We start from the raw sequence: 27,207 nt of genomic DNA, 5'->3' as shown, positions 1-27,207 counted from the left end.
GAAGTCCTGAGCATTAGACATCTGTGCCCATAGAAAAAGGTGGTGCCTTGCTGCAGTTCAGACCATGAACCTGCTAGTTTAAGAACACCAAGTGCAAAGCTCTGCAAGATGACTGCTAAGCTCTTGCCTTCCCTCCCCTTCCTAGCCATGAATACTCCAGTGCTGGGAAAGCCTCCTCTGCCACTTTTACCCTTCCAGCTCTCATTTGCAGTCACTGTGACACGAGAACACACTCTATGGTGAAATAAACTCCATTCTCCTTCCCACAAGAAGACGTTTATTACATAGATAACACAGTACTAGCAAAACAGGTGACAGACTTGCAATAGCCAAGATCACATTTGACATGTTAAGGGAGGCATTGAGGACAAAGCAGTTAATTTGGGAGATCACACTGGCTCAGAAGAATAAATACCTTTTTTCATTACACATCAGGTATGTGAAGTGTCTTCAAACAATAGTTTCTTACATATCTTACATGTCACAAACGCACAAATATCAGCGTGTTTGGGTTGTGTTATTTAACAAGTACTGGGCTTAGTTACTTTAGCTACCTTGCCTCTCATGAGCTCATCAATAGAATGGCTTGTCAAGTTGTGAACAAATAGACACATTAGCTCTGTGCAGCCAAAGAAAGCTGAGCTGTTTAAATACAATTTCATGAAAGAAAAATCGTAACCTGCTTCCACTCCCCCCTTCTTCCCAAAAGCAGTTTGCAAAAAGGAAAAAAATCACTAAGTAGCCAGCTTCAAATAAACCAGTATTTGACTTAGTTCCTGTTAGCCCACAGCCCTGCTAGTGCTGGTTTGCCTGGCAAGTTACACCTGTGAAATGCAGCCTCTATTGTCCTAGAGCAAAGCCTGGAAATAAATGTGGAGGCACAAGGCCATGGATTTGATGATGGTGGATTGTGGTAGTACAGGAAAGAAAGCCAACCAATGACTTTGTGCCTCCACAATGAGGAATTACTACATACAACTTATCAAAAGGGGTTAGGAAAGGTCATTACCAAATAAACTAAACCTAGTTTTCTACCTTTTCCCCCGTAAGTGTATTTTCCAACCTCATTCACTACACCAAGATTACATAGAACTGAATCAATGTTCATAGGAGTTACAGTACAACCACCTTTATTGAACCATAGTACAACATCTGAAACCGACTGTAGTCTTGAATATGTAATACATCCTTAGGAGTAACTAGTATAAAAAGTATCAACATCAGTGGTTTGAATATAAAAATTTATTTAAAGTCAGAGTATGCAACAAATAAAACCTACAGAAAACAGATTTTCCCATCACAATCTGTTGCTTACCAAATAATATTGTGAAAACACATTCCTTCAGTCATTATAAAGTTCTTAAAATACAAAAGAAATTAAATTTTGTAAGAAAGTCTAGTAGACCAGAGACTGTTTCTTCCAGGATGTTTTGCAGAAGCAAGGCTATCCTTCAATACATTCCACGCCATCCTCCTCCACCCATGGTGCCTTGCCCATAGTATCCTCCACTATTTCCACGACCTGCAAACAATTGACACAAGGTCACGCATACATACCTTAAAAAAAGAAAAAATGTGATGGGTAATACAGAACTGGTAAAAGATGACTTAATTTACACTAAAACAAACACTTCAGCACTGCTTTTCCAAGCACTTGCTGCACCAGCAGCAAGTGACCACTCCCCTCCTTCCCGTTCTCCCAACACAAGCACTGCACAACATGCAGAGCCCACCACCCTTTCCCACAGTCCATCAGAGCATGGATGTAGCAGCACTTCCCCCCAGTACACGTAACAGAAAGGAAACTTTACTTACTGTATCCGCCCAAGCCATCGGGCGTTCCATATCCACCACTGTAGTTGGTACCCATCCCCATTCTCCCAACAGTGCCGTAACCTTGATCTGCAAGGCAGAAAGTGTATTGTTACAAGCCTGGGACTCCTTAGGACTTGGCAAAGTGTCGGATAAGTCTGAAGTGATGCATACCCATTCCATCTCTGCCATAGCCTCCCATTCCAGAACCGCCTCCAGCAGTTGAATTCAGGAATAGCTCAATATATCGATGCTCTGCAAGAAACAAAACCAACCTTGCTTTCTATTTTGTGTCAGAAACCAGAAGCACAGAGATACACAGCAAAAAACCCAACCCTGCTTACAGTTAGAAGCCTACAAAAAGCAAGTTTGAAAGGTCATAAATGACAAAAACTCTTGAGAGTTGTATGTTTAGTGAACTGCAACTTAAGTGAAATACACTTTAAACCCCTGTATTCCATTTATCCTTATACAGCCTGCTAGCCCCTGGGTCAATGAAAGATTCAGGTGTATGACACTCACGCATGTGATTTTTATCCTTGGACATGGCAGCTACTGCATCCTCATGCGTAACAAATTCCACATCTGCCTCTCCTGTGGCTCTTCCATCTGCTCCAATATCAATGTGAACTCTTATGGGATTCAATGGTGAGAAAAACTAAGAATGGGAAGAAAGTGAACAGTCATATTAATGTAGAATTCAAGCCAGGTCCTTTTTCTTTTCATCCCAGCCATTAGTGGAGTACACCATTAATCTCATCCTACCACAAATTTAAATACTGATTTCCAAAGTATTAGTAGACTTTCAATGTTAAGTTAAACCTACATTCATAGTCTATTATGACACAAAGAGTTCAAGTTGCAGCTTTCTTTTAAGAGCTATGGTACAAATACAAGTTCCTGCCCACAGGCACTGCTTTAAGCCATCCTGGAAAAGGCAAACACTTTAGTTGGCAGGTGCATTAGGCATGTTACCAAGCACTTGCTGGACAACTTATGTTTGGAACAGGCAAGACAAGAACATGCAAACTCTTGACATTGTAAAGCCTTTTCCCCACTGCACTTACATTAGCAATATCATTTTCTGTTGCTCGAAAAGGGAGTCCTCTCATATGAACAAAATGACCACCGCCATGGAAACCAGACCCAGCATCTGCAGCTCCATAGCCATGTCCTCCCATGCCTATGAAAGAACCCACAAGAAACAAAACCACACACCTGTAAGATTGCATGAGAAGCCGCTGTTACTGTTTCTCTGAAAGCACTGAATAAGATGCTTGTTTATACTTCACACTTAACCAGAAGACAGCCTAAGCAAAGTACTGACCTCTTCCCAAGATTCCCCAGTTCCTCACGTTTTTCAACCAACATTCTTTACAATGAAACCAACAATTATTTCTGTCTTGCAAGTGTTATGCCTCACAACTCAAATGATATAAAAATATTTCTAAAGAAATTATTACAAAATGTATTTTTTACCTCTCCCATCCCTCATTCTGTCATCATAGCCATCATTTCCATAGCCATAGTTATTATAGCCACCATAATCATCAAAGCCACCATATCCTGTGCAAGGGAGAGAAAGAAAGGAACGATCACATTGTCACCCCAAACTCACATGTCAATGCACAAGTCAATTTTCAGTCTCAGGGCACCCAGAAGTTAGCAAACAGTCTCTACAGACTGTTAAATATGGGTTTCCGAACAGGACACAAATGTAAATTTCCTTTTACACAATAGAAATACTGAAACATGCAAGAACAACATCAAATTTCGCTGGAAATACACTTTTGTTACTATTGCCGCTAATCTTAAATACTAAGTCATGGTTTTTTTGTACAATAGAAGTAAAAATTCCTTGAGATGCATGTCAAACCTAATGGGCACTGCAGCTACTGCCAAGATGTCAGAAACATGACACTGACAACAGAACCTCTGTTCATTAGATAGACATACCACCGTCATATCCACCACCTCCTCGACGCATTCTGTCATACATACTTCCACGCCCAGCTCCATAATAACCCCCTCTTCCTCCTAATGGTCTATCATATGGTCCAGGTCGTTGTTGTCCCATCATTCTTCTTGGCATGTCACTGAATCCTCTGATTTCGCTCTTACTACTTTTGAAGATCTCAATGTATCTAGTAAGAGAGGATTTTCAGAGTACCAGTAAGATCACAGGCAAAGGTGTCTGAATATTACCAAACGCCATACTATGTTTTCTACAACTACACATACAATCCAACAGAAGTGACTAGAGATACCATACAACTTAAGTTTCTCCTCAAAACCGTAAGAATCTTAAGTGTATAGGGAAAAAAAGCCCACTTTACAGTGGCAACAATTACTATGTGTAAAGTCTAGCTGTACAGATTAAGCATAAAACATGTCTTTCCAGTACAAGAAACACACTGTTGAAAAACAGTGTCTAGCTAAAGTAGAATTTATCACAAATTACCCTACACAAGAACGATTCAAAATTTTCTGAGTTTAACAAACTATCCAGAGCAATACTGTCTCCCCCACCCCCCAAATCTACCATATTTCCCCAAGTTAATTTAGGATCAGTTAAAAAAATTCTTAAAGACAACCAGTTCCATATAATGCTCCCCAACCCCCCCAAAAGCATTACTGACCCACAACCCCCAAAAATAAAGATTTAACACCATCCCAAACTCTCCATCCCCACCTGTGCCCTATTCTTTCCTTGTGTTTCCCCAGAGCATTTTCTGCTATCTCCTTTGAAGCAAACTGCACGAAGGCCTCCCCTGTGCTTCTCCCCTGGTAGTCCAGCGTCAATGTTATCCCATTTGGCACGATTTCCAACCCTTTAACCCAAGGACAAATAACCCCATCAAGGGGAACAGTGTTAAAGGCTGAAACATTCCCATCTGTAGCAAATACTTAAAGCATATCTAAACAACAACAAGGAAAAAGAACACCACCTTCTTTCCCCCATCACCCAACAATACAAGCCAATGATCTTTCATTAAACATTTATGGATTTAGCCATACTTCTTTTCTGTTTAAACTATGAAAAATACAACCACCTAAGTTACATGAAGAAAACATAACTACCAATCAAGCAATTTAACTGATCTAAATGCTAACATTCAGGTCATCCCAATATGCATAATATGTTTACTCCTACAGAAAACTAGATATATACTATGTTTTACTACATCTATGGTTATTTCTATTTCATTCACAGGGCAAAATTCTCATTTAAGATGAGCCAATTTAACACAGTCCCTCCCACCCCCCCCATTAACAGCCATTACAAACAAATGTGCAAAATATTCTGTACAAAATGCAAAACACCTCACATCACTATACTTTGACTCTACTAGAGGTACCTTGGAAAAACTGAACAATCTCTTCTTTGCTGCAACCAAATGGCAGGCCTCGAAGTCGTACCACTGTTCCATCATTAGTTGTATCATTTGGTCCATTATGCTTCCCAGTCCAGTCCATCTTTTACTTAAAATTAAACCCTAAAGAGGAAGATGGGGAAAGAAAAAAAACAAAAAAAAAAAAAATTGAGATTCTGCATATACCTATGGTCCAAGAAAGAAATCTAAACGTTTTTCTTTGGATAACTAATGTTATGGCTAATAAGCTCTATTTCTGCTCGGTATTTAAAACTGTATTTTATCACATCCATGGCACGCACCACTCACTCAACTCTGCCAGGGAACACTGCGTGGAGGGAGAGCAGCACGTGGGCAGGCAGAGCACATAAAGCTCATTATTTACTCAGGGTACGCTGAGCATCCGCCCTACGAGGCTTTGTGCGGGGCTTTTTGTTATTTTGGGGCGAGTTTTTTCAAGCACGATAAGCAAAAGAAATAGGAACCACTCAACGGTTCCTGCATGGGAAGACAAGGCCTTCCTTTGTCTGCAAACAAAGCGCCACGGGCCACGCTCCCCTTTGTGTTTCCCCTCCGCTTTCCAAGCACTCCGGCGATGGGTTACCCGGGCTTAGCAGGGCAGGACCCCAGACCAGAAGGAGCCGCGGGGTCACCCTGCGGGACGGCAGGCGGGCTCCGCGAGCCTAGGCCCCGCCAGGGAAAGGAAAAGGTCGGGCCCGCGCGGCGGGGGCGGCTCGCGCCGGCGCCTCGGTTCCTGCGCGGCGCAGGTGCGCGCGCAACGCCCTCAGCAGGGGTGTGTGTGGGGGTACCGGTAGCGCCCCATAATGAGCCGCGCGGTCGTCACCACCCTTGGCAGGAGTGGAGCAATACCCCTCCCCCACCTCCCTCCGCGTGGCGCCGACTACCGCCGAAATTGCGGCCCTGATCCACCGCCCGCGCCCCGGCGCCATTTACAGCGTCTCCCTGGAGCCGCCCCTTCCCGCCTCTCCCGCTCCCGCTCCGCTCCCCGTTGCTACCTCTCCGACTCAGGAGCTATCCGGCCTCCGCTACTGTAACTTCAGCCCTCTCAGGCCCCACCGCCGCAGCCCGCCGTTCTCTTGAGACCGTCACCACCCTCCGCTACACCACTTAAAATGGCGGCGGCGCACGGGAACGAGGCTTAGCGGCTCGCCGTCGCCCCTCCCCCACATCTTACTTCGGGAGCGCGGCTGCTCCCGGCTCCTACGGACGTGCGCTCGCCTCATCTCCACGCTAAGGGACGAAAAGGGCCGTCCCCCTCAAGGCCTGAGTCCTCATGGCTATGAAAAGTCCTGCCCACAAGCGCCCCATGAGGGCCCGACCAGGACTCAGCTCAGGTCGTTCTCCCTCTCTACTCACCAGGAGACACTTGGACACCTCTCGATGTGTCCCAGTGGGAGCTTCTGCCGGCGAGAAAGCTCTTCCTCACTTCCAACCAGCCGGCAAGCTCGAAACCTACGCAACGATGGACAGGATGGCGTCTCGACTGCGCAGGTATCGCGATAGCCGCACCGCGCTTCTCAGCCCCAGCTGGGCGGTGACAGCGCATGCGCCGTGCGGCTGAGAGAGACTTCCCGCCTATTCCTCTCACCGGTTTCTGTGGCGAGGCGCGTGCGCGCTTGGGACTGGTATCACGTGGGCGTTTGGGGGGCTTGGCGCCGAGCGGGGATACTAGTAGCTTTGCGCAGACAGCCCTTTAGGCTAGTGTCCGGGGTTGGTTTTGCCCTTTAGTCTTTGTCCCTTAGGGTGTCTTGCAGGGCTTCCTGGGTATAGGCTTGGGAGAGAAGAGGGGAAAGTTGTCCGATACAGATGCCCGCAGTGGGTGGTCTTGCCTCCTTGTCTGTGTGGCTGGCCGGTACCGGGGGAACATTCTACAGCCCTTGTAAGTGCCTCAGGACTGGAGATCAGGTCAGCCGTTACGGTAGAAGTGCCTATGTGAGAGCGCGTTGGAGCGGTGCAAGATGGAGGATAAAAGAGTTAAAACCAATCAGTGCTGAGCGCGGGAGTGTGGAGGGAGGCTGCACTCCTAGTACGCAGTCGGAAGTGACGGGATAGGGACCGCTGGGCTCCTCCTCCGTTAGGGAAACATTATCGTGGAGTTTTACTATTTGGGGGTAAAACAGGTCAGAAAGCACCTTGCAGGAAATGTATTAAGACTAAATAGGCGCAAATGACCATGGGCATTCCAGTTTTTACGGTTGATGCGTTTACAAACCGGCCATTTGCTGGAAATCCTGCTGCAGTCTGTCTGCTTGAAAATGTAAGTTACTCTTTTATGAGGGACTTCGTAATTCTGTGCTTGACCTGACCACTCAGCGCGGCATTAGACTTTGCTTTCTTTACTGAGGCTTTCTGCTTGCAAGCGTCTTTAGCTGTTGCATCAGAATAGAGAGGAATAAGGAATAAGCACAGCAGACCTTTTTTTTTTTAACAAGAATGATTTAATGCAAGACATGCTTTGTAGATTTTTGTGGTTGTTTAATAAAAAAAGGGGGGGGGGAACAGTTTTTGTTCAGAAATAAACTGTTTTGAGTTATGCTCAAAAGCAATGTCTTAGTGTCAGTGGATTCAGAATGAAATCTTTGACAGGAAATGCAGTAATACAGTATCAGTACTCAGCAGTTTTTGAATGAAGTGTTGGAAGTGTGGTTTTTCCTTCGTTCTTTTTTCTTTACCTGTGTAAGTAAAGAGAAGGAATCTGTATAGACCTATGTCTGAGTCTCTCAACATTAGTATGTCAGCTTCAGCTTTAGACAAATAAACAGCCAGTTTTTATTTGCATGGTAGTTGTGCGATTGGCAGTAGTCATCCTCCTCAAGGCGTTCTGAACAATCAGTACTAACTGGTACACTTGACAATTTCTGCCAAAAAGTAATTATTAAACTGGGTTAGATATGTCTAGGTATTATTTGTGTAGTAACAGTTGATGGAAATTTTAAGTGAGACAATATATGTGGAGCAGTCAGTGGCAATAGCTTGTACTGACAAAATGAATCCTTTCTTAGATGTTCCTAAGCCTCTTGGGATCTCATGAAATGTAGTCTAGTTACCAGATCAGCTGAAGTTATAATTGAGAATCTCTGACTTCTGAGGTATTTTTAATTTCCTAAAATCTAAATTCTTCATCTCAGAACGAACTTTGAAATTATGAACTTTGCATTTTTTATGTAAATTTTACTTTATTGCATATTGTGGGCAACTTGTTTGTATATTGCCTTTGGAGTATTGAGGTTTCAAAGGTTTTTCTGCAGTATCTGAGACAGACCAGAGGCTTTAGTGTCAAAGTAAAATCTAAGATTCAGTTAAAGATGAGAGTCATAATCTGGTTCTAAACTCCGAGAAAGCAGCTAGCAGCAGTACTTCTCTTCTGTGTTCCCGTGAGAATTCTCGCAGGTGCTTTACAAAATCCATTGAGTGCTGCAAGAATGCCCAAAGGGGCTGCTTCTGTGTTTCCGAAGGGCCACAGGATGGCAGTGTTTCAATACAGATCTTTTGTTTTGAATAATGTTTTGGCTGGTCTTTGTTCTGGTTTAGTATCTTTAAAGTATTTGACAGTTGCAACTGTTTTCCTGGTGCTTGTTGCTGTACAAAGTTAGAATATTGTTTCACTGTATAGAATACAGGTCTGTGATGCACGTTGATAATTGTTTCATATCTATAGTATGGGATAATTGCCTGGCAAGGATTGAAGCTGTTAACAGCAAATTTTTATCATTCAAAGGTTGAACCTGACCAGGGCTTTGCAGTACTTTTTCCTTCGTGTTTCAGTATTTTATTCAGTCAGCATAATTGTGGGGAAAGATTAATGGAGCAAGGATGAAATAGAATGTTACACAATCACTACAGATCATGTATCCTGGGATCAATGTTCACTGGTTCAGATCTGCAGGCACTTAGAGCAGAATGTGGTGAGCTCCAGTGCATTTTTTTTTTCCCACTTTATCTCCTCTCAGCTGCTTCTGACTTGGTGTATTGTTGCTGCTGTTCAAAGAGTTGTGTTGAGGGTATAGCCCTAAGCGCTGATCAGCCGTCTTCGCCATGGCCCTAACCACTGCCACATACCTCTTCCTGACATGGATTTTCTAGAGTTACAAAAGCCAGAGTGGTAGTTACTTTTTATATTATGTAAATGATTATTTCTCAGTGTGACTTTAGTCATAACTTTAAAAAGCCCATGTTTGTATTCATGGAAACACAGAGTTTAGCTTCTTGGTGATTTTATTTTCCATATATTCCAAGAACTTGTAAACTAGTAGGACAAATATTAGAAATGCCCATGTATCACCATAATTGAACTAGTTACCCCATTTTGTGCTTAAGAGATTTCTTTTTTTTTTTCACCCTCAAAATATTTTGAACAAAACCCAAATCTATATTTTGTTCCAGCAAGTAGCTCAATGGCTGTGTTTATGAGAGAAAGTTTGATTCTGTGTTTTTTGGCCTGCTTTTTAATTGGATTTGTTGTTTCATTGTTAGGACTTGGATGAAGAATGGCACCAAAAAATTGCGACAGAAATGAACCTCTCAGAAACTGCTTTCATCAGAAAACTGCACCCTGGAGATGACTTCACCAAAAGTGAGTGATTCTGTTTGCCCGCCACAATCTCTTACAGGGGAGTAGGAAGACACCGGGTGCAAGTTTATAAGAAATGGTGCTAATATTTGTAAGCAAAATCCTTATTAAAGATAAGGATAAGCCTTTTGCACATGGATTCTTAATAGCATTCATGCTCTAAATCAAATTAATATCACAGTATACAAACATTTGTAATTCATAAATTAGACCACTTGTTTTTGTGCCTTTTTCCTAAATAAGCAGGCTTTATATAGAAAATTCCTAAAAATGATGTGCAGTGATTCTTCAATTGATCTCTCCATTAGTACTAATAATCTCCTGAGATAGTTTCTTCTTATACAAGCAGGAGAATAGAGATGTAACAGGCTTATCCTGTATGCAGCAGACCACAGAGTGAGTAGAATCTGGTTTGGCTGTTCAGAAAATAATCACTGGGATAATTGTAACTATTTGAGTTTCTCATGAGATCACATAAGCTGTCTGTGGACTCAGTGCTGGACAAATACAGTTTTATGACAAGGCTCTGAAATCTGAAGATGCTCCAAACACATTAAGCTGCTCATATAACTGAATAAGGGACTTCACTGGTGTTCTTGGTAGGCAAATATATGTGATAGGAGAGGAAATGGAGAGACACTAGACGAGGTAGAAAATACCAGAGAAATGCAGTCCATTCAGAATTGCTTTGTGTATTAGTTTTGAGCTGAATCAGATGGCTGAGTCTGCTGATTTTGCAGTTGCATGATGATGTGAGCCAAGGGATTGGAATCCCACCAGCCTGGAGTTAGATTCAAGGTTAAGGGATTATGTTGGCATGCCCTTGCTTTGGTATGACGTAGTGGAAGAGATAAACAGCTTTGGCATTTTCATCTGTCTGAGACAGGCCCTAACCCTAGAACGGTATGCAAAGAAACTGGTCTTTATCATATGGAATTAAAGATAGTTTTCTTAAGGTGGTTAACTGTCATCTCTTATACCTGTTAATAAACTGTAATTTGTTTTAGGGTTAGACTAATTGCTTGACTTAAGAAGAAGTGCTTTTCATTTTTCATCTTAACATCTGCCAATAGGTTGAGTACATTTATTTATTTTCAAGTTATCCAGTAGCATATAAAATGCCAGCTCCTTTCTTGTTAAAATGCTTTTGATATCAATGGCACCAGAGTTTGTGAGGTCAGACTCAGCTGCCAAAGGAGTGCAAGATTTTTTTTCAGAGGAATTTAGTCACTGAGATACACCTCAGTGTGAATCAAGGGGTGGTGAGAGCATGAGGAGATGATGAACATCAGCATGTCATTTGTAAGACAAGTATTTACTTCCGTAAGGTGTAGTAAGGACAAAGGGTATGTTTTTGTAGCATTTGTGGTCATGCAGTTAATTTTAATTAAAAAAAAAAAAAAGAGGTGTAGTATGAGAGTAGAGCTGTGTGTCTGAAGCATCCAGGCAGGTGGTATGGGTCACAGAGCTTGCATGTCTCCAGTCGGTTGTGGCTGACTCCATTTCCTCTTGCTTTCAGCCACAATTTCCACTTAGGGGAGTGCATAACACCTCAGAGCAGACTTACAGCTGGGTTCTGTCTCTGCCCTGCCTCAAAGCACTTCTCTGCCATAGCCTTAGGTTTCACCCACTAGATCTTATTTGGATTCTATTTGTTTTCATTGGGTAGGGGGTGAACTTACTTTTCACAGGGGCAATGACGACACTTTTTTGGTTTTTTAATGCTTGTTTCTTTGGCACCTTCTAGTTGTGTTTGCACAGTAGTTATTACATAGAATATATTGTCACAAGCATTGTCTTAAATGCTGTGGTACAAGAATTCTGCAAAAGTTGCAACCAAGTATAGTGCACTTGACTTACAATTTTTTTTAGCAGTGAAGAGAAATAAGATTTCTAGTGAAATGCAAAGTTAGTGTAGATTAGAGGCTTTGACCAGAACATGACTGGTGTTTCAAGCAAAATAATTCCTAATGGACCTACAGATTGTACTGGGATTGTGACCATGACTTCATATGATTTCATAAAGTGAAGGTACACGCAGGTTTTGTCTTCTAAATTCTCTGCTTTACTGCACATTAGCACACACACACAAAAAGAAAATCACTGCTAGCAAGAATAGCTATAGTTAACAAAATGAGTGTGGGTATATATATATATACATAAAGCTATTACAAGTTATTGTCAGTGATCAACAGTATAGAAGGAATAATAGCAACAAGAAGTATATACATAATATTACAGGTTACTACAAACTGCTTAATAATGTAACAGGAGATATGATAAAACACTGATATGTATAAATGTAGTACCAAGCATATTAAATAGATTCCATAGAGGAAGACAAGCAAATCCAGAAGGATCTGAGAAAGAACTCAACCCGAGCCCAGATGCGGGCCTAGAGCAAGACCAGTAAAATAACAAAGTCTCTCTTCAAAGTGATCTGTGTCCTGGAGTTTCAAGTCAGACATGTCTCTGGCAAGGGTCTGTGATCTTATAGAAAGTTTGATCAGACTTTTTTAGGAAAAGGAAAGATATGGGCACCACAAAAAGTTCTTACGGAGAACTTAATTTTGGGTAACGACTTAAGAGCACATAGGCACCATCACTTCAAGAAGCCAATAGATGATGTTTATTTCTATTTTTCACTTGAAACAGCCAGACAGCTAGTGGCAGTTTCAATTCACACTTTTCTGGGGAAGTTTTCCCCTTTTTCCAGACTATTCTTCATCATTTCAGGTGATAAGTTGCCGTTACAGTTTCTTGGTTTTGTGCTTACGGATGGTATCTTTGTGTGTCTCCAGGTTTTAGCTGCTCAGCAGCACTTAAAAGGTGCCAGCTGGGCTTTTCAAGAATGCTTGTGGTTCCCAGCCAGCAGGCATTTCCTCTATGTCACTTGTTTGCTCTTTCAACAAAATCTCTTTCCTCTGTTATTAGTGGAATCCTGTTGTCGACCTATCTCAAAATCAATAGCTTTTCAAAAAATCGGTACAAATGGGTTCCCGAACGTGTCTTTAAGACCAAGACTGATTATAACATGCATTTTGGTTGACTGGATTGTCATTGCTCTGTATCATGTGTGGAGATAAAGTGAAGAAATAGGCATCTTCCACTTAATAATGCCAAATAAACTTTATTTTCAAGGTTCCTGCTTTGGACTCAGATGGTTCACTCCAGCCAATGAAGTTCCTCTCTGTGGTCATGCTACACTTGCATCAGCTGCTGTGTTGTTTCACATACAGAGTATGTTTACAAGCTACTTATTAATAAAACCTATTTAGAAAATTTACTTCTAGTTAAAAAGATCTGTTTTCTGCATCAAAGGCAATTAAATAGTCAAAAAAATTAAAGAACACATATGGTGATACCTTGGGTATTATCTTTTACAAGTGATTTGTGATTGTAAAGCTGTAGTTATATTTTAGCTGCCTAACGTTTTCTGGCTATACCAAGCTACTCTACGAGTTATTGTAACGTACATTTGAATTCTTATGTTTGATAATGCTGCAGTGTTCTCTTTCTAGAAAACACAAATTCAGTTCTGACATTTATGACGCTGAGTGGAGAATTAAAAGCCAGGCAAGTAGGAGATCATATTGTCCTGGATTTACCACTTTACTTAACCTATCCACAGGTCAGTCAAAATTTAATTCATTAAAAGCTTTCAGGAAAAGTCTGTGTTTATGTCTGTATGTGTGTATATCTGTCTGTCTATAGTTTAATAGATACATAAAGATACATGTTCTATTTTTTTACAATGGTTTTTGTGTTACTTGTTTTTTCTTCAGGTGCTTCAGGAAGTAGAAGCCTTAATAAAGGTAAAAAAATCATATATGCTCTTAGAAACACATTTATAATGTACTTATTTTTATATATTAAAATGGCTAAAAAGTGGCAACAGTGTGTTGCTTGTTGTGCTTCTCTGCTTGAAACACACAACTTTGAAGCATCTCTGAGTCATGCGACAGCAATCAAGTGTCCTTGTCCTCTTCTTGGTCCCTGGAGTTTTTTCCTAGTTGAGATATATGCAGCTCTTGGCACCTAGCCATATTCATTCATGATCTTAGTACCTTTACTTAGTTTACTTGCATGTAATTGAGTGTTGCACAAAGACCTTGCATAAGCCCATTTTTATCAGGGAATTTGTTCTATGAAAATATTTAAGAAATATTTCATATTCAGGTGACAATGTTTTTGTCTCCTTGAACTTTTCCACTAGGTAGCTGTTGCTGACATGATAGTTCAAGATCTCCGTTACTCTCCTGACACAAAGAACCTCTTAGTTCGCCTCAGTGATACTTACGAAAGGTGTCTTACACTTATTTTTCTTTAAATCAAGTGTGCAGAAGTTGAGTTTGCTTGTTCAATGTCTATTCCTTATATACTTGTTTTAAACCAGGTATAGATTAAAAACTATAATTTAAATTCCTGTGTTAAGTAGTTATTTTATTTTCTAAAGTGAGAAGAAGTGACAGTTATTTGTATAGAGGCCCACTTAATGAGGCAGGACACATGGACAGAATGCCATGGATTCTTATTACCATTTGACTGCAATGTATTTACACATACTTAGCAGCATGTAAGTAGCTTTACAAAGGAAATTCCAATTGAAATTATTTGAAAGCATTTGTTAATCCTGGAGAACAATTTCATTACTAAGTCGAGTATGATTGATCAGGCCGCCTTACTGTTATTGTCACCTTATTTTCACAGTTTGGTGTAACTATACTGCTTAAAGACTGAGGTAGTGGGGATATAGAAATCTCCTTAGCTGAGTACTTATTATTTTTACTCTTTCTGACTTTATTTTGTAGGGTAGTATCTGTAATTTTATAGACTTGAGATGGTGGTAGGGTGCTTTAGAATCCCATGAAGATCCAAATGTTAGTTATTTGCGTGCTCTGAAGGAGGTGGAATGCTTACTCTTTGCATTCTATAATGATGAAATACTTCTTTCAATGATTAAAATATTGAAACAAGTGCTTTTCTGTAGCTAATATTCTAGGATGCTCTGCTTTCAGAAATAAACAGGAAGTGTGTGTCTTGAACTTTTTTCCCCTCTATATTTTTTCTGTATGTTTTTTGTCTATATTCAAGGTAGTCTTCTGTCAAATGACATTGGGAGGGCAATGTGAAGAATCTTGAATCCTCTAACACTTTATCATGGCTGTTTAGGGATTGTAGAGAAGACGAATTTGTGGTTTTATGTTTCTTTTCAATACTTAAAATCATGTAAAATTAAGATTATGGTCTGTTAAAGTTCTATAATTATATTCAAGGTCTGTGTTGGAAGAACTGCAAGTGAGTGCGCAACGTTTTTTGTCAGTTGAAAAGACAGGAAAGGTGAAAGGGCTTATACTCACTCTTAAGGGAAAACCCAGTGGAAAACAGAAAGGCCATGATTTTTACTCCAGATATTTTGCACCTTGGTATGGAGTGCTGGAAGACCCTGTTACAGGTAAGTGGCTCTTACTCTTGTTTCGGTTCAATGAAAGGTTCTTAGTAAATGTCGTTAATCTGTTTTTATACTTTGAAGTATATAAGTCTTATAAATTACTGTTTTATATGAACAGTGTGCTTATTAAACTGGAAACTTTGATGGATACCATTAAGAAAAAAATAGCACTGTGGTGTCATCAGGCCAGTTAATTTCTGTGTCATTATCAGGTCTTTTCCCTCATGTATTCCAGTTAGAGAGTGGTGAGAAACTAGTTTGGTATTGAATGAATATTGTAATAGGAGTTCACATCTATTTCTCTTATTGTCTCTTTTTATTTTACACTTCAACTGACAATTATTGTAGATGTTCTCAGACCTTTGAATACTAGGAACTCAGCTAGTGGTATATTTAGGGGCCGGAAGGTAGTTCTGTGCCTGCTTCTTTGATATTCTGCTTAGTAGGTGCAATGATGATTGCTGCAGAATGATGCCTCAGTACCAGTTAACTATTAGTCAGCTGAGACCTTGGTAAAAAATCCTCATTGAATGTTTTGCTAAATAAAGAAAAAACTGTCTTTGGAATACTGCTAATTAATCAACAGGAAGTCCCTTCCAATCTCTACCACTCTGATTTGGCACTGCTTTTAGAAAGAAAGGCTTGTAAAGAAATATGAGCCATGTATTTATTTTTTAAAGCTTTCACTCCTGCTTTTTTGATAAAGCTGGGGACAGAGTCCTGTAGAATGATGTCATCTGAGAGCTCATTTCTTAATATTTCTGGGAAGAGTAGTATCGATATGTAGGAAAAGCTGGAAGCTTCCTGAATCTCATTATAGGTCACTGTTGTTGCCTTCCATCTTTAAGGGGCCTGACATGCATTTTGTAGAAGCAAATGTTTTTACTGTATAAAAGTATACTTTAACAGTGCTATGGCTTTGTATTATATTACTTTTGTACTGATTTCTTACTAAAGCTACATGGTTTGGTGTCCTTGAGCTCTGATAGTTACTTAACAGTAGGTTTTGCAGCAGAGTGACTTTGCGGCTGGCTGCTAGTGTGGCCTGAAGCCGCTTGTCTAGTTCTGAATCCTGGAAGTCACCCTAAGTTCTCTCGCCATCTGAGGAAATGTGTTTTTTTCTGTAAGTTTTCAGAAGCTCTGGTGAGGCCTTAAAGATCCACCTGTTCCTATTCTCAAAAAATTTTAAAAAGCCTATCCAGATTTTCAGATGGGTGTTTGTTCATGTTTTATTGAGTAACATCATGTTCAGCTATCTGAAATTTAATAATTTGAAACTTTGTTGTTAGGAAGCTTTACTTCTGTTGAACAAATGAGTGCTTTGGCTTAAGCATTGTAATTGGTATCGTTTGTTGTTCCTACCATGAAGCCCTTGCCTAGACAAAACTTCATTGAAGCCAGAGGATAGGAAAGAAATAGTTCTTTATTGGAAATAAATGAAATGATAAAGCCTTAAGTTCTGTCCTTGTGGAAACTGAGGTGGTTTTGCCCTAAACACACACGTGGCACTTGATTTGTTTATGGCATTTACATTTGTAATGCGCTGTGCTCTGTCTTTACAGTGCATTTCACGGGGCTTCTAATTTAATTCTGTACTTTCCTTTCTAATTTCTTTCAAGGATCTGCCCATGCTGTTTTAGGCAGCTACTGGTCAGAGCAGCTGGGGAAGAAAGAAATGCTTGGTAAGAGAAACTGTCTTCTTGCACAGCTGCCCAGTTGTTTAAAAACTACTCACTGAAAAAGAAAACCTATTATTACTACAAACCAAACAGCAGCAATAACGTGCTATTCATTTTCTCAATATGAACAGAATAAAATGTAATATTTTGCATGTGAGGTAACCTTTAGCAACTTGCTTTGTTTCCTACCCACCAATGTGACACATCATGCCTGCAGGGAGTTGGAAGTGTCCGTTTCTGGGTAGTAACTTTCTGCAGTTAGTTTTTGGTCTCAGCTTTTCCATTGTAGTTCTCATGACTTTTCATTGTAACAGGCTTGGTGAACCACAGATGATGTGTTTGTGTTTTGATTGAATTTTACTGTACTTATTTGTCTTTATGGCTTGCAGTTTGGGTATTTGGAAGAGGTATTGGTGTATGCATTCATGTTGTATACTTTTCAGTACAATTTAGACTTTTTCCTTTCCATTCATATATGAAGATGAGACTTAAAAAAAATCACACGATTTCTGCCTCATTTTGTAATTCCCTTCAGTCACTTCTTCAGGCATCTTAGGGTTTAGAACAGCTAGATAGAAGCTCGATAGCTAGATGAGAAGAGGTGATGTATTTTTAACATTCAGATTCTAAGTACAGAATGTGCTTTATGGCACACTTTTTTTCTGTTTTCTGGTATATCTCTGTATTTAGGTGTGAAGATCAGTTTTCCTTAGGATGGTGACCTTTTACATGGTAGCCGGGAAAGATGTAAGAAAGAATAGTTACTTCTGTTACAAGAACAGAAAGAGTGTGACTAACCTTAAATATGTAAGAATGGGGACAAGATACATGGGCACTGGCAAATTTTGTTTGTACTTTTATCTTCAGTCTTTTAAAGAAGAAATTTGAGACCTCTAGGAGGAGGTCAGCTACATCTCTTCTATATTTGTGTTCTCTTCCTACTTTATTAAACCAAACTGTCAAATAACATCCACCCCCATCAATTCCTGTTGCTGTAATGGGTGATGGCCAAAGCAACAGAAACATACTCTCGTGGCAAGCAGAGTACAAAGACCAAGTTTAGTCCAGCAAGCAACACATATTTGTGTGTATGTTCTGTTAGTGTGGCTGTGTGTGGTTAACAAACTTTTTCTCAAGATTCTTACTGGTTAGTGATAGCATTGCTATAGTTACTTGTAAAGCTAGCCCAGGTGGCTCCTCTATCTCAGTCTTGTGGTTTCTCATCCTCAAACTACATATTCAGTCCAGGGACTTTCCAGAGACTCAAGGACACAATACTCTCTCATGGGTATACAGTGATGTTTCAAGGTCGATCTCTTCCTGGCCCATCAAAGGGTCTGTAGATTCATCACAGTTTCCCACAAACTACAAGGAGAATTTCCCAGTCTTTTTACAAGGTGAAATACTTTACAAACTCTCTACATACCCTTGAATTTCAGCCAACATTAAATCAGTGTGGGTCCTTGACTTTCCTCTCCGCCCCACATTTCAAGAGTCCTGCAATGTTGACAAGTTCTAATCTCTCGTATCAGATGTATGGGCTTCTCTAATTGCCAATGAATGCAGTATTTGGCCACTGTCGCTGTATCCAGCTCTTTACACAGCTTTCAAATTTCTGAGATAACATTTGTGAACTTGCTTAAGGAATTTGGTATATTCAAATAGATTACAGAGGACTTTCCAAATAATTGTGGAAAAAAGGGGCTTTATCCAGTAAAATTTTCATCTCAGGTGAAGCCAGAGGAATCTTTTTATACCTATTTACTTCATACAAGTATGTTAACTTGTGGGGAAATTTTGGTTCTTGTTACTGCCCAATTCCTGTCTCTATTTCCTTTCCAGTACACAACAGGTTTATAGCAATTGAGAGTTTTGGGGGTGTAAAAAAATCAACAAAACAGCCCCAAAACCTTACTTTGATAACTTAGAAGTTTATTGACTGTAAGGAGACTGAACATTAATACCTCTTCATCTGTTTATATCCTTTTACAAGAAAACCCCATTACACGGAACTCAAATGTTAGCTAAATGCCATTTAAACCAGACCATTCTTGGATCAAGTTCTTGTGCAGTTAAAATTGGACGACTGAAACTGATCCGCAGACTCAACATGCCGAGGGATCATTATTGTTCCACCTGTATATGACTGAGCAGTTTAGGCAGAAGATTAGTTCTGTAATTATTTACAAGTGGAAGGATATTTCTACTTAAACTTTACCAAGCTGTATTAAATTATATATTCAGGATTGCATAAATCAGTTCCTGTCTATGTAGGAACATGGTCTCAGTTTATGACAACTGAAACAGCATCCATGTTTCCTTGTAGGCTTTTTCCATTGCCTGTTTGATCTTTATTTATCCCTTAGCCAAACACTTTCTTTGAACATAGTATCTACTTCAGATGTTCAATACCAGTAAAGTAATTCTTCATTCTCATGTAGGTAATACTTGATGTTCTCCCTTCTTAGCTTAGAGAAAGTGTCTATTCCATGAATGGTAGATTTCCAGACTTCTTTAGATATACAAAGGAAACTTGCTTGGTTACATCACAGCAAATTGACAAGTCTGAGATACACTGTCAGCTAACCTTCATCCGTAAAGCTAGTTCATGCAGGATGTTCCCGGTGAAGTGCTTGCTTTCTTGCTGCTTGCTTTCCAGAGACAGGCTTCAATTCCCAGGGTGTTCATGGATTTTTAAATAATTGGTGATGGATGCTAGTTTTTAACTGTAGATTCTTGTTTCCATTTAGCTTTTCAATGTTCTCGCCGTGGAGGAGAATTGAAGATTTCACTGCGTAATGATGGAAGAGTTGACATTGCGGGGCAAACTGCTGTTGTATTAAAAGGAAACCTGACTTTCTGAAGGAATTGACACTAATCTCTCACACCTTCAAATTATTCATGTTATGCTGCTTATATCTTAGCTGTAGACAGTGAATCACCACTGTCCTCAGAAGCCTTTGATGACTTACTATCCCTTTGAGAAAATTGCTTGAAATTGTTCGCTTCTAATCGTCAAGATCCTCGGTGTTGTTTTCATCACACTCATCTTGCTGCTTCATAGACATTAGAAAATGTCTGGGGACATCTGTCTTGTTTTTCTGCTTTTAAGTGATTTATTTCCAAGTTCCATGTTAAAAGCTATTCTTGATTCCCAGGCTCAATTGTAAACTTTTTGGTTGATCAACTTTTTCCCATGCTCAGTCATTTGATATGGAATCTTACTACAGTAATTAAAAAATTTATCTTTTCTCTGCCTTATATTGAAATGCTGCTCATATGTTCATTAATTTACTTGAATGACAATGTGAAAAAAATATAAAAGGATTGGAAATGTGGTTTATGGTTCTCTTGTATGAACATTTTTCAAAGATGACTGATATTGCGGTGGCTTGTAGTACTGTTCTTAATATTTGTGATCAAAGTTCTAGCAGATAGATGGAGGCAAACGACATAGTGATGCACATAAAACTGTTTGAAATCCAGAAGAAAACTGTTGGTTACAGCAGTGTCTTTTGCTTTTCAAAGACTGAGTGTCTGCTTCTAAGTTTCTTCTGTAATTTTCTTCATGAAGTGTACTGCTTCATATTTTTCACTTTTTCCCTTCAGTGTTCTCTTCTTTCTCTGTGTTTCTTAGGCATACTGAACTATTTTGGTTACTCTAACTAGAAGTCTCTTTTCCCTTTCAAATCACTTTTGTGCTACGCTTTGCTTTGGTTATTTTTCTGTGCAATATTTTAGAATGAAGTAGTTTGAAGTCAAAGGCATTTTTGCTCTGTAGGAACAACTAGATATTAACCCTTAACTTGTAGTTTAGATGTTACTGAAGTCCGAGGCAAGGGTGGAGGCAAGAAACAGTGAGAGAATCCTAGATTTCATTTGAAATAGTAGTTTCTAGCTCCTGCTGCTACACAAAGCATATTGAAAATGTTTTAAATGCACTGCAAAGCTTAAGAACTGGGTGGGAAGCAAAAGGATTCTCCAGATGGAAAAACATGTTCTTCTGTATTCAACCTTTGCTGAAGTTCAGAGTCCTGAAATGTGGTCTATAAACTTGGACTGGCTGTCAGCAGCAAGACATGGCTGTGAGGGGAGCTTACTTACCAGCAGTGTTGCAATGGCGTATTTAGCAGCCACCTTGACCTTGCCTTCTCACAAAGCAGATTGGGTTGGCTGGTGACCTGGATCTTCTTGAGGAGCAACATTGCAAGCTTCTGCTGCTTCATTTGCTACTTCTTACTTCTGGCTCCTACAGAGAGTGAATCTGTCTGAGATGCTTTTGGAAAAAAAATTCAACTTTCTTAGAGAATATAAGTGAACTAAAGAAGCAATAATTGTTCACCCATGCACGTTTAACAAATAGAGAGTACAAGGTGGGTTTTTTGTTGTTGTTTGGTTGTTTGTTGGTTTTGTTTGGTGGTTTTTTTTATACCAAAGGGAACTAATAATGAACAATGCCCTGTAAATTTTAGACATGGGTGTTCTTCCTGACTAACACAGTGGCTTTACTGCTTAATGCATTTTTTTAATCATTTACTACTGCTTCATCTCTGTTTCCATTCAGAATAGGAAAATCACCAGAGCTCAGGTGGGAGACGATGCAGTAATGTGTTTGTAATCAACAGATTAGTTAATCAGCCATGATTTATTAATGATGAATTAATTATTCCTGATTGTGCAGTTCTGCTGCATAAATGGAGCTTTAAAGGAGTTATTTTATTAATCATCATTGTACTAATTGCAGACACTTACAGAAGGATTGCTAATTAAACATGCAACCATATGCAAAACAAGCAAGGCTGCTGAGAGTGGCAAGAAAAAGAGCATTCATTTTCCAAGTAGCAACTTTTTTCTCATGCAACATTGTGCAGTTGACCTGCTGAACCTGATTACTTACCAAGGCTTGTTTTAATACCTTGCGCATTTTCAGTCAACAGTGAAGGAAATTAGTTGGAACAAATTCTGTTGGTCTTTCCTAGTGCAAAAAATAGGTGAAAAAATAGGTTGTGCAAACTTCAAATAAAATTCAGAATTTGCATAACCTTGTTTCCCATTCTTATGTGAAGGTTTACCTCTTGGTCTTCTTAGCTATGTATAATCAGTGTAACAACTATCTTAATTTTGAGCAAGATCCTGAAGGCTAAGTTATCTTAGCACCAAATGTCCAAATGCAGTTGAAACAAGAATTCAGACTCAATCACATGAATTTCACATCAAGAAAAAAAGGAATATAAAGATTTTTATCCAAGTTAATTTCTGAAAGCCAAAGTCTGTCTGGAAAATGCAGAAAGGAAACAGTACTTAAGGGCGGATTTCTTTGAAGAGGCTACTATAATTTAGAAGTCTATAATTCAAATAAACTACTATAATTTAAATCTTCAACCTGTGCAGCCCAATTTTCAGGCCCTTACAATACTATCAAGTATTGCTATCAAGTTTCATGCAGACTTTATTGTTGTGGGCTTTCCAGGGACGCTTAATGGCCTTTCTCATTAAATAAACCTTGGTTTAAGAGAGAATTTTCTGGAACTGCCTGTATAATATTACAGTTATTACCATAGGAATTTGGAATTTAATGTTTCTCTAAGAAAATAGTGAACTTGCATTGTTTTGATTAAAATCACAGAAATGTCAAATCAAAGCTTAAGTGAAGGTGCTAAGTGGAAGGTTGGAAAAATGTGGTGTCTCTTTGTGTAGTGTTTTTGGTACAGAGGATTTGCAGAACTGTGTAGTGCTGCTGTCATAATTAAGACACTAACATAGAGATGTATTGAATCAAGAGCAAATTATGTGAAGGGAAATTACAAGTTCAAAAATTCACGTGTGCATAGAAGCTATTTATCATGAGACTGCCCAACAAAAGGTCGTTAAGTTCCAGGCCACGGGGAGGCTTTGTGCAAAGCAAGCCAAGATGTGAAAATGGAATAGCATGTTTGCTCATTTTGCTTCTTTGGTGTGTGCCTCTGCAGAGACATAGCTCATGTAGGGGTTCAAGGAGAAAGTACACAACCATGAGGAAGGAAGCAAAATTAAAAATAAATAAATAAGTAATAATAAGAAAAAAAATATATATAGCAACAGAAAACATGTGTGTTCCTGTGGAAATGAGTGTACAGCTAAAAGGCCTGAAGAGAAGTTAAGAAGCCATTTTTAAATTCAGTAAGTTACTTACTGAACAGATCTGCTTAAAGGATTCACAAAAATACTTTGCTTTTCTTCCATGTTACCTAGGTGAAAATAGACAGAAAACATATATTGCAAGGTTGTTACAAAAATTGGAAAGCTTTGCAAAAGCCAGAAAGGAAAGATTTCATGAATGTGTACACACTAAGATTTCATAGAAGGGAGTCCTGTGTTCCATAAGGGATAGGAAGGGAAATTAGCAATGGAGGAAGTGATTCTTTCTGGGAAAGGAAAGAGAAATTCTTTGTCTCAGTATTCGTCAGAATGGCTTGGAAATATGCCAGGAATAGGGGATACCTTCCCAGAAATCAAAAAAGGAAATTAAATGGAAACTAAGGGTGATGCCAAATGAGGTAAAAATTAAATTAGTTCAATTAAAATGGAAAAATCTGATGAAGAGGTTTGGTTTTGACTTCTGTGTGTACTATTTGTTCGGAGGAGTAGATCTGCCTTTAAAAGAACTGTCAGACTTAAAAACAGCACAAGGGATTTTTCTCTACTGACAAGTCACTGTCCTTTTATTTCCTAAAGTTTACTATAAATCGTAACTTAAATCTTTCAGAAGAATGGTAAAGTGGAATAACAAGTCCCAATTTATTACTAGATAGTTGAGAGTGTGGAATGATTTTTACCTTGAGGTCTGTTTTAGACTGAGACCTTTAAATTAGACTTAATAGCTAAAGCAAATGCCAAAAAGAAACTTTTCTAACTGTTGTTTATTTAGTGGCAGAGTTGTGCTTTTGCAGAGGAGGGGGTTCCCTCTCTTTTAATGTCATGAAGCATATAAGCCTAAGTTTTATCCACTGTCCAATGGTCTGTGACTTCTGCTGGTGCACCCAAATCAGGAAACCACTTTCCTGTATGTAATTTTTGTCCTGTGAAGAATTACAGGGTAGATAAAATACATGAAGGAAACTCAAGAAAAAATTTCAAGAATGTTCCTAAAATTGTGAAGAGGAAGTAGTTTGAGGGAGATGAAATAGGTGGGAAGAGAAGGAGGTGAACTGCCTGCATGCCCTCTTTGAGGGTAATGAGGCAAAGACAGTTCATATGGCCTAGGAGTTAGGCTGAGGGATGTTTAGGCTTGAGAGTATGAGCAGAGTATGAGCTGCAGCAAAGCACCTGAATTTCAATTAAAATATGTTCTCTACTGACCTTTTTCAAAGCTTTGGATCCAAACCAAAGGGACTTACCAGAGTGTCCATCCAGCTCAGTTCAGGTGGGAAATTTCAGCTGGAATTCTTGAATTTTAATTTTGTTTTAGAAAGCTTCCTTTTACTATAAATTGGGCTGTAAACAAAAATAAATTGTAATTTTAATGACTGGATTATTTCAGTCATCCATATGCATAAAGAAATGTTTCCTCTCTGAACAAAATAATTCCAAAAAACCTTTCAGACTTCCATGTTTTTGCATAGCTGCTTTCTGAAGACATATCTAATTGATGTGGATATTTAACATCACAGCCTCTATTCTTGCGTTTTTAAGGAGTGTGGTTACTACAACCCTCAGAAGCATTTCAGCAGTTAATAGCAACAATAAACAAAGTACCCTCTTAATAAACTGCAGGCACTTTCTGTATAAAGTTACAATTTCAGCAGGAAAAAAAAAATATAAAATTAAAGGGAAACACCTGCTCCTGTAAATTGCTGTGCTGCAGGTACCAACCCAGGAGACTCTGCAGATGGTTCTGTATTTGCAAAGCTGACCTCACCACCTCTTCATCAATCTCTGACTGATTGATTCTCTCCAAAGTAGAACACACCATATCCCAAGGTACTAGGAGACACCTTTGAATTAGTGTCAATCAGAATACCAATTAATCGGTACTTTTGGAAGCTCTTAACAGAGGATTCAATTGTCTCTTTAAGTGTTATCACTGACTGAAAGGTGGTACAGTTAGGCAGTTCCAGGAGGAGCTCCAAAGCGAATTGTTCTTCAAGAGGTGTAATCTTTGCTAGATTTCCTGGCTGTCTGGGAATTGTGCTGGATTAAGTTGTGCTCTCCCTAGGATTTTGGGATGGACAAAAAGAAGGTGGAATTTTGATCCTTAAAATTATATCATACGAATTCATCACTTTAGTTTGTCTTCCCTACCAGGCAAGAAAACCCAGGAGAGATGTCATAGGTTCTGCATGTTCATTTTTCCTCCTTACCTGTTTTCAGGTATCCTACTTCTCTTATTGAGACAGATTATTATGCTGGTCTTTTCTTAACTAGGACAAATTTAGTAATGTGCCTCTTTCAATAGTGCATGGAAAGGCTTTATAGAATGTATTGAGACTTTTCTCATCAATAGATCCTTTGTGGAAGAATATACTAACATGCTTTCTAGGAAGAAAAAAAAAAATCTGAAAAAGATAAAAGCACACATTGTATGTCCAGGCAAACATTCCTGTTTTGTTACCTATATTCCTCAAAATTCAGAGGCAAACAAGAGTGATGCAGTGGTACATTTTGGACTTCCAACAGTTAGGTTTATATCCTCTTCACTGAGTGTTTTGCATTTTACTGCTTCTTCACTGACATATGTTAAATGGCTTGCATTCTCCTTAAAGATACATTCTTTCACCAATGGAAAGATGTAAGGGAAATTAAAACATAAGGGAAATTGATGTGTGTGCTGTTTGCCCAAATTCTTTGTAGTTTCGGACTTACTGGATCACTGTCTTGGGTTATTAGGTAATTTTGGTAGGCTTTTCTGTGCTTCACAGATGCATATGTAAGGACATCAGGCTAGATGATGGCCTGTATGCATATCACAGTAGTATTCCATAAAGAATCTGTGCACTGAAGGCAGTACTTGATGATTCAGGTGTAGTAGAAAGACACCTAAATATAATATAACAATGTAAGCTTATGAAGAATCTACCATATTGCTTGCTTAAATATCTAGGGATTTTTTGTTGAAAATACATTACACATTTCAAGTTTGTGGGTTTCAAACTTTGTCCTCCAGCTACTAGGTCTTTTCATAGGTTTGTCTGTTAGATTACGTAGTCCTTGCTGTGCAGCTTGTGTGCTTGACTTGTTGATGCTGTGGAACCTAAGCTGGAACTTTTCCTTGTGTTTGACTATAAAAGCATAGATAATTCTTTAAACTGATAGCACTTTTGTTCAATGCACATTTTTCAGTGAGTCTGAATTATGAAAATAGTTGTTGTTATTATGCTCAGGTACCTTTTCTTTTTTTAAGCTATCAGGAAAACCAAAGTCATACATTCCTTCTTGCATCTCAGTTGTATATGACGAAGACCAGCTGTGACAGAAATATGTTTTACTGCTGTCTTACTGCATTTTTTTTTCCTTAGGAGCTCAGGTGCATGAGTAGGTGTTGGCATAAACCACAATGTATGCAATTAAATAAGCATTTATTTTGCATATCTAAAAGGAAACCTGTTCAATGAAAGTGGCTGAATATGACACTTCAAATTTCCATTGAGAAACTTCTCTATCCTTGAGTTTGGTTAATTCAAGAGAAAACTCCACAAAAATCTGATAGAATACTGTCATTCAAGAATCTTGAAGTTTCTGAAATAATAAGGAAAAAGAAGCAACTAAGTTCTTGGGAGAAAAAACAAACCACAAGCTGTATGGTACCAAATATGCAGTGCTTTTTCTGTGTACGGTGGATAAAACAATTTTTTTCTCTTCTAGCTATGGTTCATGACTTTTTATTTTCATGTACCTAATGAGAAATACTGTCCTTTGGCCATTCTAAACCTAGCATTATAAATTAGCAATCATTACAGTAAGTGTTTCTTTCTTGACAGCCAGTTTTGCTAGTAGCTTTTAGAATATATCTGTCACATCTAATTCGTTGTAGTTTGGAAATGTGACACTTGGGAGATTTGAAACAACAAACTTTACCATGTGCCTAACTAGAACATCTTACTCTTTTAGAGCTGCGTTTCTTTTGATGGATAAACCTCTGTGGCGTCCTGCTGTCCATTTGGACAAAAGAGCAGATGTGTTCTATGGATGTGTGCGTGTGTGCTCATCTGTCTGTGGCAGGGTACAGACCAGTATGGCTACAAAAGTTCCTAGTTAAGTTGGAAAGCATTAATTACAGCAGCCCTTATGGTGAATAGTCTGAAAAACAGTGTGGAGATTGCC

At 39.1% G+C, this 27,207-nt stretch overlaps 2 protein-coding genes across 6 annotated transcripts; one reads left to right on the top strand and one right to left on the bottom strand.

Moving 5' to 3' along the window:
- Positions 1-254: 254 nt before the first annotated feature.
- On the bottom strand, positions 255-6,726 carry HNRNPH3 (heterogeneous nuclear ribonucleoprotein H3). Of its 4 annotated transcripts, none has more exons than XM_068140144.1 (10): positions 6,564-6,726; positions 5,172-5,309; positions 4,505-4,643; positions 3,769-3,956; positions 3,292-3,378; positions 2,880-2,995; positions 2,335-2,470; positions 1,987-2,067; positions 1,816-1,902; positions 255-1,557 (listed from the first exon to the last, which is right to left on the bottom strand). In XM_068140144.1, exons 2-10 carry the CDS (start codon positions 5,287-5,289, stop codon positions 1,544-1,546), a joined length of 966 nt encoding a protein of 321 aa, XP_067996245.1. In that variant the 5' UTR covers positions 5,290-5,309; positions 6,564-6,726; the 3' UTR covers positions 255-1,543. The 4 variants fall into 4 exon arrangements, with proteins under 4 accessions (XP_067996245.1, XP_067996244.1, XP_067996242.1 ...); XM_068140143.1 differs by having other exon boundaries at positions 255-1,522; positions 3,814-3,956; positions 6,564-6,725; XM_068140141.1 differs by having other exon boundaries at positions 255-1,522; positions 6,564-6,724.
- A 97-nt stretch (positions 6,727-6,823) lies between these two features.
- Positions 6,824-26,747, top strand: PBLD (phenazine biosynthesis like protein domain containing). Of its 2 annotated transcripts, XM_068140146.1 has the most exons (10): positions 7,384-7,464; positions 8,973-9,112; positions 9,681-9,780; positions 12,919-13,017; positions 13,299-13,408; positions 13,563-13,592; positions 13,994-14,082; positions 15,054-15,232; positions 16,849-16,911; positions 19,659-26,747. In XM_068140146.1, the coding sequence occupies exons 3-10, from the start codon at positions 9,720-9,722 to the stop codon at positions 19,769-19,771; spliced, it is 744 nt and encodes a 247-aa protein (XP_067996247.1). In that variant the 5' UTR covers positions 7,384-7,464; positions 8,973-9,112; positions 9,681-9,719; the 3' UTR covers positions 19,772-26,747. The 2 variants fall into 2 exon arrangements, with proteins under 2 accessions (XP_067996246.1, XP_067996247.1); XM_068140145.1 differs by lacking the exon at positions 8,973-9,112 and having other exon boundaries at positions 6,824-7,464.
- The last annotated feature ends 460 nt before the right edge of the window (positions 26,748-27,207 follow it).

The sequence above is a fragment of the Melanerpes formicivorus genome, unplaced genomic scaffold (genome assembly GCF_026170545.1).
Source record: "Melanerpes formicivorus ecotype bairdi unplaced genomic scaffold, bMelFor1.0.p_v2 SCAF_6, whole genome shotgun sequence".
Taxonomy (NCBI): Eukaryota; Metazoa; Chordata; class Aves; order Piciformes; family Picidae; genus Melanerpes; species Melanerpes formicivorus.
Note: the sequence above shows the minus strand (reverse complement) of the source record. Positions and strands in the feature narration are given on the sequence as shown.

Bases quoted from the DNA above. Each gene is read 5' to 3' on its own strand.
- HNRNPH3 (XM_068140141.1), bottom strand. From the start codon at position 5,289: ATGGACTGGACTGGGAAGCATAATGGACCAAATGATACAACTAATGAT. The intron at 3,957-4,504 runs GTGGGGATGGAG...CTCTCTTACTAG, and splicing joins AAGGAAAGAATAGGGCACAG to ATACATTGAGATCTTCAAAA. The intron at 3,379-3,768 runs GTATGTCTATCT...TCCCTTGCACAG, and splicing joins AGGTGGTGGATATGACGGTG to GATATGGTGGCTTTGATGAT.
- PBLD (XM_068140145.1), top strand. From the start codon at position 7,375: ATGACCATGGGCATTCCAGTTTTTACGGTTGATGCGTTTACAAACCGG. The intron at 13,018-13,298 runs GTATGTTTACAA...TTCTCTTTCTAG, and splicing joins TGTGTTGTTTCACATACAGA to AAAACACAAATTCAGTTCTG. The intron at 14,083-15,053 runs GTGTCTTACACT...ATTATATTCAAG, and splicing joins CTCAGTGATACTTACGAAAG to GTCTGTGTTGGAAGAACTGC.